At 45.0% G+C, this 11,743-nt stretch overlaps 1 protein-coding gene across 4 annotated transcripts; it reads right to left on the reverse strand.

The window, feature by feature from the left end:
* Positions 1-3,079: 3,079 nt before the first annotated feature.
* Positions 3,080-10,292, reverse strand: LOC119277867 (protein SEMI-ROLLED LEAF 2-like). Of its 4 annotated transcripts, none has more exons than XM_037559204.1 (20): positions 10,115-10,292; positions 9,399-9,973; positions 9,200-9,274; positions 8,882-8,997; positions 8,694-8,808; positions 8,477-8,605; positions 7,832-7,879; positions 7,382-7,521; positions 7,106-7,302; positions 6,694-6,986; positions 6,452-6,601; positions 5,986-6,363; positions 5,736-5,885; positions 4,968-5,043; positions 4,670-4,797; positions 4,360-4,560; positions 4,132-4,269; positions 3,902-4,033; positions 3,609-3,800; positions 3,080-3,495 (listed from the first exon to the last, which is right to left on the reverse strand). In XM_037559204.1, the coding sequence occupies exons 2-20, from the start codon at positions 9,531-9,533 to the stop codon at positions 3,352-3,354; spliced, it is 2,937 nt and encodes a 978-aa protein (XP_037415101.1). In that variant the 5' UTR covers positions 9,534-9,973; positions 10,115-10,292; the 3' UTR covers positions 3,080-3,351. The 4 variants fall into 4 exon arrangements, with proteins under 4 accessions (XP_037415101.1, XP_037415100.1, XP_037415102.1 ...); XM_037559203.1 differs by having other exon boundaries at positions 10,060-10,292; XM_037559205.1 differs by having other exon boundaries at positions 6,082-6,363; positions 9,399-10,292.
* Positions 10,293-11,743: the final 1,451 nt, after the last annotated feature.

Genomic DNA, 11,743 nt, shown 5'->3' on the forward strand with positions numbered 1-11,743 from the left:
GGTGACGCTAGAGTTGTTATGGGAAATAGTATGTGGTTACCGAAGGTTGTTCGGAGTCCCGGATGAGATCCCGGACGTGACGAGGAGATCCAGAATGGTCCGGAGGTGAAGATCGGTATATTGGGCGAAGGGTATTGGAGTCCGGAATTGTTCCGGGGGTACCAGGTGATGACCAGCGTGTCCGAAAGGGGTTTCGGAGGCCACGTCAAGCGTTGGGGGGCCTTATGGACCAAGGGGAGAGGGCACATCAGCCTACTAAGGGGTTGAGCGCCCCTCCCACCCCATCTCACGTAATCAGGAGAGGTGGGGGCGCCACCCCTAGGGCAGCCGCCCCTCCCGGCTTGGGAGGCAAGTTTCCTAGGGGGTGGGGGCGCCCAAACCCATCTAGGGTTTCCCCTGTGGCCGCCGCCCCTCCCCTAGGGAACCCTAGGGAGCCTCCCCCTCCTCTCTTCCCCCTATATATAGTGAGGGAGAGAGAGGGCAGCCGCACCCTTCCCCTGGCGCAGCCCTCTCCCTCCTCCAACACCTCCTCCTCCTTCGTAGTGCTTGGCGAAGCCCTGCCGGAGAACCACGAGCTCCATCACCACCATGCCGTCGTGTTGTCGGAGTTCTCCCTCAACTTCTCCTCTCCCCTTGCTGGATCAAGAAGGAGGAGACGTCCCCGGGCTGTACGTGTGTTGAACGCGGAGGCACCTTTGTTCGGTGCTTAGATAGGATTCGGACATGATCTGAATCGCTTCGTGAACGACTCCACCGACGGCGTTCTTGTAACGCTTCCGCTTAGCGATCTTCAAGGGTATGAAGATGCACTCACTCTCTCTCTCGTTGCTAGTCTCTCCATAGATTGATCTTGGTGATGCGTAGAAAATTTTGAATTTCTGCTACGTTCCCCTACAGCCAGAGTTATAATCCGGCTGGGCGCTTGGTAAACCGGCAGGTGATAAACCGGCTAACAGTTAAGACAGATGGCTAAGTCAGATGATAACCCGGCAGGAGTTAAGTCAGATGATAACCCGGCAGGAGTTAAGTCAGATGATAACCCGGCAGGTGTTAAGTCAATCATAACCCGGCAGACAATCATAAACCGGCAGACAATCATAAACCGGCACCAGTCATAACCTGGCAGACAGTGATAACTCGGTTGCCAGGGGTTATGAAGCCCGAGACGTTATGAAGCCCAAGACGTTAAGAAGCCATGAAGAGAAGTCGGAATAGTTTAAGTTTTAATCCGAGTTGGACTCTACATGTAACCCGCCCCTTCAACATATATAAGGAGGGGCAGGGCACCCCAGGAGGGGGAGATAATCTTAAGGGTTAGACATAACTGGGAGATCCAGAGATAACTGGGAGATCCGGTTTACGGCGACTCCCTCGTGATGATAATGAGACCTAGCCACAAACAGCATGTAGGGTTGTTAGTGGATGATGTTTCCCGGGGCCCGAAGTTGTCTAAATCTTTGTCTTGTGTTGCGTTTTCTCGATTCCGCTCAACCCCTCTCAAGCTACCACATAGATGTGTTGGCCTCACGACTAAGTCCTCACACTAGGACATCTACCGTGATAATTCCACGACATCCTCTGTGACGGAAGAGGTCATCCACTGGCCTTGAAGGTTGGATCCGGACATGGTTGAAGGTCTGAAGCGCTTGGACTGAAGCTTGGGTGTTGGAACTCGAGGTGAGGGAAGGGAAGGATCAAGCGTGGAAAGAAAAGGACAGGTCTTGACCTCTTTATAAAGAGGATGAATGTCAAGCGTCCTCCGCGCGGCCGTTTGGAACTTGCCTAAACCAAGGAGTCGTACTAATGGAGCGGTTGGGTTACCCACGCCCGTATTGATGAGAATCCCGTGATAAGGGGGACACGATCTCTGCTTTGACAAGACGTGCCAATAAAACCGTCTCGCAAGACGTGTAGTGGCAGGTTGGAAAAACAGTTTGAATAATAACCGGGCCGCGGCATGATAACACACTATGTAAAAGTTGTCAGCAGATTAGACTCGTGGAATATTGTACTCTCTACGGTGGTATGTGGAATTTGTTTTGCAGAGCCGGACATGATTCTTGTGTTCAAGATCTACTTTGGAGTATTCGGAGAACTAACCCGCCTTGCAATGTCAGAGACAATCTGCGCGCCGGACTCATCATCATTGAAGCCTGGTTCAGAGGCTACTGAGGGAGTCCTGGATTAAGGGGTCCTCGGACAGCCGGACTATATGCTTATGCCGGACTGTTAGACTATGAAGATACAAGATTGAAGACTTCGTCCCGTGTCCGGGTGGGACTTTCCTTTGCGTGGAAGGCAAGCTTGGCAATTTGGATATGTAGATTCCCTTCTCTATAACCGACTCTGTGTAACCCTAGCCCCCTCCGGTGTCTATATAAACCGGAGGATTTAGTTCATAGGACAAAAAACAATCATAATCATAGGCTAGCTTCTAGGGTTTAGCCTCTACGATCTCGTGGTAGATCAACTCTTGTAATATTCATATCATCAAGATCAATCAAGCAGGAAGTAGGGTATTACCTCCATAGAGAGGGCCCGAACCTGGGTAAACATCGTGTCCCCCGCCTCCTGTTACCATTAGTCTTGGACGCACAGTTCGGGACCCCCTACCCGAGATCCGCCGGTTTTGACACCGACAATAATAATACCAGACATTTGATCTACAGGTTGAGAACAAGCTCCTTCAAGAAATCCCCCAAATCACAAACCCTAACCCTAAAAATCTAAGAATAATGGTGTCGTCGTCGGAAGCTGAGCTGACGTACTCCACGGTGTGGTCGCTGCTAACAGGCACATCACTCCAAGACACCATGGCGAGGCCCGAGCAAGAGAGAGGAGCGAGACAGAGACAGAGTTCATTCTTTCTGCTGTTTCAAATATGTATACAGAACTATTTGCAAATTACAGCAGTTTCATTTTGCAAGTTTTCTTTTCCACCTGCTACCCGCCTCCTCTCGTGGATATTATTTCTAGTCAGATAGTAGGTGACTAATCATAGTGATGCAGATTAATCAGATACCAATGAGAAGTATAAAAATCGGACAAGAAGCACAGATTGAAAAAAAACATCAATAAATATATATCACAACAATGCGGTCACTTTCTTTTCTGGCCCATCGAAAAAGTACATACACTCAGACACTGCACTTTCCATTTATTCCGGGACTCTACAACGGTAACAGAAATTTGTACACCTTGTCGAAAATTTGTACACTCAAAAGAATAGAAAACCCAGAAAGAGAACGAAAAAACAGCAGAAAGAATGAACTTGGAGGACATGTAATTTGCAAATAGTTCTGTATACAGATTTGAAAACCAGTTTGTCAGGTTCCACGCCACTGCATGAATCTACCGTCCAGCTGCCTTCAAGAACTTGTCGTACGGGCTTGCAGGTGGCAATCTGAAGGACCGGTCATCGCTGGATGTCGAATCGTTGCGCCGCATGTAGTCCTTTCTTGTCAAATGCGACTCACGTTCAGATTGAGCAGATGACTGCAAAATGCAACGAGACGTCAGTCATGATTTCAGAAATTTCAAGGTTAAGAAACTGACAAGATGCCTGGATTTAGCTTAAGGTTAAGAACGTCTAACAGGAGGACACATGCCTCATTTGTTTCCGGTCCGTTTTCCCCGATTGAGCTACGCGAATCGGTCCTCGAGTGCTTGAAGCTCATGAGAACAGACATCTTCTGCTGCTTTTCCATTACTAGGGATTCACATTGGCTCTTCATTTGGTCATAGGACACAGGATTGGTGGAGACTGGAATGTTAGCAACTTGCCTTGCTGTCTCATGGACCTGGGAGCAAGTAGTTCAAGTACAAACAGATGAGGAGACTGCACATTTATAAGAGAACAGAGGAGTTTTCAGGTGCTATTGTTTTAGAGATTGATACATACAGATTCCATCAGTTGATTCACATTTAGAACATCGGATGAAGCCATAGATCCTGATGTTTTCCTGTCAGACTGCGATCCACTATGTTCAAAGACGATGTCATCGTCATCATCCATCTCACAAGGAATAACATCCTGAAGGCAGAAAACATGTAGCCAAGAAGTTAGAAAATAACAGCACTGCCTAATCATAATAGCTCAGAATCAAGTACTTGTAAACGATCAGTACGGACCTCGTCAAAACAGTGATCATCCTTTTCAGCGTACATTGAACAAGAGTGTGGCGTCTCCATGAATAATGGAGCACCAAGAGGAAACGAATCATCTAGGGAGAACTCTTGAAGAAGCTGTTCTTCTATCCCGTCAAACTTCTGCAATCCGTAAGATTATCAGTTATGTTCTTAATTCTGTACAGCTAGCTAAATCACAGAAATAGAGCGGAAGTAAATCTAAATCTACACCTCTGGTGAATTTTCAAATTTTCTCTTGAAGTGGGATATCACAATGTCTTTTAACTGTGTATCATCCTTATTTACAGCTGAAAGAAAAACTTGTGCATCACTTTCATCTTCCTCAGAACCGTAAAGCATTCCACTGTTCGAAGATTGTGCAGAAGTAACAGTGAGTTTGCAGTCATCAATCAGGCAAAGATGAGGATCAACCTGCAAAATTAACAAAGCACATTATAGCTCATACTAATTATATAGAGCCTATGTGTGATTGCGGGTAGACCATCCAAATGAATTATTCACATGGTGGATATCAACAAACCATTTCCTCTAGCACTGCGGCTTTGACAAGATGGGTTATCTGAGGAATATCAGCAACTTTTGCTGAAAAAATAAGCATTGCTGATGCCATTGTATACAAACACCTTCTCCGAGATGGTTGCGCAACATCTTCATTTACAGTGGAAAAAGAAAAATATGAGATCAAGCCGTGAATTCAACTGCTATACTGTTATAAGTATGTTGCATACGAATATGGAGGACATTATCTTTTGTTTTTTAATAGATAAATAAAAAGGGAACAACTCTTTGGTTTAAGAGGCAATGTTGCAGCAACTTACTATCTTGGTTCAGAGACAACCTCCTGAGAGAAAAAGCCAACTGGAAACATCGAACTAGTGCCACATGACTGGAGGTCTGTCATAAAACTTAACTGGTCAATTAAACAGTACATAACATGATGGTATCTCTGGTTCAATATTCTAAGAATTTAAAGTAAGTTCCATGCTTCCAACATCAATAAAATATACAAAAGTTATATCTTGTAGATAAACTCAAATGGTGTGCAAAATACTGGTTGGAATGACTCGATGGATTCCAACTGTGTGCTTCGATCATTCCAGTGCCTTCAGAACAAATTCAAATGGTGTGCAAAATACTTGTTAAAGTGACTTAATGGACTCCAACTGTGTGATGTGATCATTTCAGTGGTTTGAGAACAAAGCAATAGCCTTATAAATCTGATATCATTTCAAGGTCATCATAAGTAGCCTCGGACGGGCTGTAACCCTACTATCTATCTTGAAGATTCACATATTTTATGTCTCTACAATATGCAGCATTGTGCTCTCTGTGATGGACCAATCCACATTTACCTACTAATGCATTGGAATGTATGTTAATTGTTATGCCTTAGAAATGAACTAATATAGACCACATTGACCCTGTTTTAGACATGGCGGCACTGTACAATTGATATTACTGAGGTTTCAAATGAGGATCTCAAAGCCCTAACTGACAACAAGGGGGTAGGAACAAATTCCTCTATTTGAGATACGGTCTTCTTGAATAGTGGGTAGCAAGAATATATTGTACAAAGCTCGACTTACTTTTGCTTTTGAACACAACAAAGCAACATTGTAAGTATGGCCCATTGTCTCAAAATTTGAAGGCGAGTTATCTTCCAGGGATGCTTGACTCCAAATAGATGAAAGAAGAAGAACAAGTTGGCCATTGTTCAACTTCATTAACTTTGAGTTCTGCTCACAGATGTAAGGAAAATAAGATGTATCAGTTGTATTGTCAAAAACTCCAAGGTAAAAAATAGTAAATACTAATAATACTAGCTGGACTTCATACATCTTTAAAAGTGGAAAGACGATCATTGAAATATGGGTTCCCTGAAGACTGCCTTGTATTTGGTTCTGTATGTGCATATCCATTCTCAGCACTTACCACAGCTTCTGGTTTCTCGTTTTCCTGCAAGGATTCCTTGGTCCTACTTTTAGACTGCAGTTCATCCATTATGGTCTCAGAAGAGAAAGCTGACAATGCCAACAAAAGCACACTCTGCGACCCATTGACCTTCATTGGGACAGGAAAACCTATGGCTGACCATGGGCATAACAACGAAGGCGCGACAATGGTGGATAAAACACGGTGTGAGCCAATCCTTGTCTTATTGTCTGGGTGCATCATTGCTAAGAGAAGCTGGTGATACAAAGCTTCTGGAAATGCCTGAGACATGTACAAGGAAATGCCAATTAATATTGATGTCCTACTTCTAAATCATTTCTCTACAGTAGTGGAAATATCAAAAACTTACTTTCTGGTTGTATGATGACTTGTACACATAAGCTGCTATTTGTGCTGTGCGGTAAACAGATGACACTGTTGTCCTGGCGATGTTGGCAGTGTACGAGAGATTCTCGAGCATTACACTGATCATGTCAAGAATAGGACCAACATCCCCAACCTAATCAGCACAACAAAAAACTTTTCTTACAGATTTATACGCTAAAAGCAGGAAAATAGTTATGTAATGAAGTGCCGAAAGATTACAACAACCTTCTCTGTCAATTGCACCAGACACTCCTCCAAGGCCACATAAAGTTCACTGTTCCACTTGTCAATATCAGCTTGAGCATTTGATGCTTCAACAGCACGGTACATACATTTTCGCAAGTGTTTTACTAAATCGCTGATTGCACTCGCTATTGTTACTGATGCATGCGACTTTGCCTGCTTTGCAAGATGAGAAGCAACTTTTACAATGCTGATTTGCTTGGCGGGCATCTTGGCAACACTTTTATGATCAATGTGCTTTATAGTAAAAGATAGCAGCAAATGGCCATTTTGCCCTGCAATTATAAAAACAAGATTTAACAGAGTATTGAATCTCTCTCAATGCTTCCAACTGAAAAGCAACACTGAAAGGGAAAAACAAGCGAAGAAATTACATGGGAGAAAATTGCTGCACCTGATTTGTCCATCAGTGTTTGCATTTCTTGTAGAACAGAAAGGGCAACCCCACTTTCAGGAGACCAGTAATTGTGGCTATCGAAAAGGCGAAACAGAGGATCAAGAATACGCCGCACTGTTGTTGCCTCCTTTGCAATATTGGCCATGTTACGCAAGCAAACCCTTGCCCAGTGTGCGGGATTCTCAGTTGCAGCCCTGCTAACACATAAAATTATTAAAGAGATAAAAAAAGGCACATTACTATCTAAAAATGTTAATGGGCAGAAGATCTCACATTGTATCAGCTGCCACTTTGGCATTATTTTGCCCAGATACTGCCAACATTGTCAAATCATCATCATCTTGAAATCTGACGACCTCTTTTATTGAGAGAGTTTGATTAGCCTCATAACAGCTTATTATCACTGAGACAACCTGGGTTCAAGAATGAATTGGAAATTAATTAGATAGCCAGTCTGAGATGCTATTTGAGCTGAAACATCTATGCTAACATTTTGCTTCATGAATGGTTGTTTCTGGTTCACTTCGAATTAAAATTAGTGTACTTTTACTGTATTAAGTATGGTAGACATGCTATTTCAGAATTCGCTGAACTTTGATTATAATTATATCTCTTTCCACTAATCGATGATCCTATTTCTACTACATAAGAAATCCATACAGGAAATAAAAATAACAAAGAAAGTATCCAGCGTGCATAAAATAAAAAGCAATAAGGACTTACTTCATCAAGTTCCATTGAGATATGCGAGTGGTCACCCATGTATTCGACCTGATTACAGGTGGTCAAACAGTCAAAATGCAATAGAAAATATATTTTCTACACTTAATCACTTCTACTCCTATGATATTACTTCCTGGGAAGAATCAGTAATGCAGAGAAAGTAAAGATTACAAGTGGTCGAACAGTCAGACTGTGATATAAAATAAATTTTCCCAGTTTAATCACTCCTAGTCCTATGACAGTACTTGCTGGGAAGGACCGGTAATGCAGAGAACATAAGCATGGATTATTATTTTATCTTTACATTTTGTTACAAAGTACAGTACTATGACAGAACATAGCATTGCATGATATCAGCACGATGCACAAAAATTGTATTTGTTCCACCGAAAGTGAAAGATGGATATAGAGCCTATATAATAATGTCTCTTATCTGTTGAAAACCTTGAAAACATATAGTCGAGGTACAAAAGTTCATATTTATGAAGCATGTGAAATTGTATAATAGATGGAAATGGTAATTAGTTCGTTTGTTCGACATGATTATTCCTGGTTTAACACAATTGTAAAATATAAGCCTTGACTGGCAAATATACGACAGTCTTGCCTTTCTCATCAGAACAATTAAGCAATAGATTGTCTTACCATTGAAGCGAGAGATTGGAGTGCAGCAGATCGAAGGCGGATCCCTTTGTCATCTTCCCTTAGTTCTTGAGCAATTTTGCATAGTTTCGGTATCATGCCTTCTAAACTGAACATATGTGTGCTGTCAACCTATATAAACATTCAATTTAAAAATAAGCAGATGGCAAGTACCTAGAAAATAAATTAAATCTAAGTTGGTATGTGCTACGCTAATAACCTGTCCATCGAGAAAGTCAACAAGCAATAGACAACCCAGGATCTGCAAATCATCACTTGATTTCTGATCTAGAAGAGTGCGAACAATACACAATGTGCTTGTGGCCAGCAACGGTCTGAATACGAAATCAGTCTGTTAGCCAAGATTAGTCACAGATGCATCAATGAATAAACAACATTTGCACTTACGTATGCTCCTTGCATGAACGCAGAAGTTTCCTATATATGCATGGAACAACTTTGGCCAAGGTGAAATTATCATGTCTCAGTTCTTTATAGCATCTCTGCTCAAGATACTCTGTGATCTGTTCAGGGAAATAAGAGTAAAATTAATTCCACTTTTACGAAGTCTGTCCATTCATTCAGTTCCATCTTCTAATCTTAGCTATTAAATCCTTAACAGGCAACAAGCTAAGCATCATTTCAATGTGTAGTGATCCAGTGACAATTATTAGAGGCCACACGATATAGTAAGAAAAACAGGGAGGATGCCGAATGTACTGTTACCTTTGGTATGCGGGTTGGATTTCTCGAGACGTAATCGCAGAGTTTCCCGATCCTTCTGTCATTCGGTTCTCCGTCCTAAGGCAGCATCCCAAGTTCAATAAGGAAACTCCCACACATTTGAATGCAGCACACCCATCATGCAGAACTACACTACCATGACTAGAAAATTGGAATGCTAGCAGGCAGGGATTGGGCATACCGCGGGCAGCTGGTAGATCTCCGAGATGATCTTCTTGTAGCGCTTGACGGGCTGCCGTGACCTCGCCCGCAGCGAGGGGCAGAAGTAGCAGAGGCTGCTGCATGCCGGCAGCACCCGCCGCGACATCACCCCCATCCCTCTCCTCCTCTCTCAGAAGCCCCCCAAAACTTTTTGATCCAAATGTGGTGAGACGGCACAAGTGCAACTCCAACTGTCCGCCCTCTTTGCTACGACGGCAATTCCAAGAACTGACCTCCCTTGGACTTGGACCAAATTGGGCTGAAGCGAATTGGTTGTAGCAGGGAGGGCTAGAGTAGAGTAGAGGACCCCCCTCGCCTTCCTCACGTTCCCGTAGCCAATTGGAGACTCGGTTGAGATCAAGAAACGGCAAGAATCCCCCTCGCGTCAGAGTCGCCTCTGACCAAATCTAGTCCAGGCCGGTGCTGGGACTTTCAAAAGGCAGCGAATTCCCCGGGTCAAATCCGGCAAAGAACGCGGCGTTTCCCTCTGGCGAACTCCGAGCCGCGGGTCGACGGCGCCAAGAACAGCCGCCGACGCCCGGCTGAATCCAGCCCCTGCCAAAGATCAACTCTTTTTCCTCAGAACCAGTGTCCTGCGCAACTCAGATCGCGGCCAGACGCAAATGAGGCAAGGAGCGAACCCCGGAGGAGACGAGGGGAACACCAAAGAGAGCAACCGACGACGGATCCACCCACCTGAAAGGGAGAGAGGGGGGCGGCGAATCCGGTGGCCGGCGGGCGGCAGCGTGGCGTGCGGGCGGGCAGGTGGGTGGGGGTAGCTGGAGGCGACAGCGGGGCAACGGTCGCCTCGTCGGCTCCTTGTCGCCTTCGCCGCTGCCGCTGGAAGGAGGGGGAGGGGTTGGAGGAGGACTAGTAAAATGCGGGCAGCTGGAGGTGCGGCGGAACATTCATAGCGGCGGCACGGGCACAACTCAGGGCAAGCGCGTTGCGGTTTTCCTACCGTGCGTGCGAACGGGGGAATTCTTCGAGGGGCTTTTCGGCAAAAAGAAAACAAAAAGGAGGTGGCTGCTCATTGCTCTGTTCCGGAATCTGACAGGTGGGCACGTTGTGCGAGGGAGGCCGCCTGCCTGCCCGTTCGGGCCCTGCGCCGCCGGCAGGCCTTGCCTGGCCACCGGAAGTTACGAATCCGCCCCCCGCCGGTTTGATTTTTGTATTTTTGGTTGATGGTGACGTTGGCCCCGACGTCGCTAAGGGCACTGCCATGTATCTTTGCGTTGAGAAAAATCTAGCGGGTTTGCTATTCTTGGCCGGCTGAAGCTTTCAGCGTCTTGGGTCAATTCCACGCGGCCTTGAGGGTGAGAGGGGACGCCGCTGCTGACAGTGGCGGTGATGAACGAGATTGAGCCAGGAGCGAGCAAGGAGCGCAGCGTCCACGGCGGGAGTGGATCCAAGGCTTAGCGGGTTCTGGTGTGGTGTGGTGTGATGGCTCAAAAATGTTTCTTTTCAAAATTGTTTTACCATTTTTTTTCTCAAAACTACTATTCACATTTCACAACATGTACGTATGTGCTCATGAGTAGAAGAGGACTTCCGGCCATATTGCCCCAAAATATCCAATGCATGCTATCGTTGAAACTAATTGATTGTGTATGTCGAGCGTTTGCTCTCTCCTCACATGCATAGGTCAACTGTTGTTGACTTATCCCGCAAAAAAAAACTGTTGTTGACTTGAAGAAAGAAGACTGGGGCATAATGGAGAGCCTTCATGCTGTATATGACTGATCATTCACACATCAAATGTGACACCCCCCCCCCCTCTCCCCTCCCTTTTGTTGGGTAAATATAAACGCCGACCCAAGTATTGAACCCCGTTTCTCCTCAACTTCGTGGGTGTAGGTGGCGAGAGACTCGTGTGGAGGGGTTATTTGGTTGCCTTGTGAATTGTGATGGTTTTTTCTATCTATTCTTCCATTGAGTAAGCTAAGCTTCAGGCTTTGCATAAATTCCTCATGGTGCCGCAGACTAGTTGCATGTACGTCGAATGTTTGCTCTTGCCTTGTCACATGTACAGGTACAAATCCACTATTCCTGGAGAGGGTGGAATGGATATTCCTGGAGAGGGTTATGACTCGGTTTGGTTTTGATCCGATGTGGGTTGCGATGATAATGAGATGCGTCACCTCGGCGTGTTTTTCTGTAAAGTTAAATGGTGGGCTATCCACGAACTTTACTCCGTCTCGGGGTTTAAGATAGGGGGATCCGTTGTCACCTTATTTGTTTCTTTTCTGTGTGGAGGGTTTTTCAGCTCTTCTCAAGAAGGCTCAAGATGACAAACAGCTTTCCGGGGTGAAGTTTGGGAGCACT

The sequence above is a fragment of the Triticum dicoccoides genome, chromosome 3B (genome assembly GCF_002162155.2).
Source record: "Triticum dicoccoides isolate Atlit2015 ecotype Zavitan chromosome 3B, WEW_v2.0, whole genome shotgun sequence".
In the NCBI taxonomy this organism is placed as follows: domain Eukaryota; kingdom Viridiplantae; phylum Streptophyta; class Magnoliopsida; order Poales; family Poaceae; genus Triticum; species Triticum dicoccoides.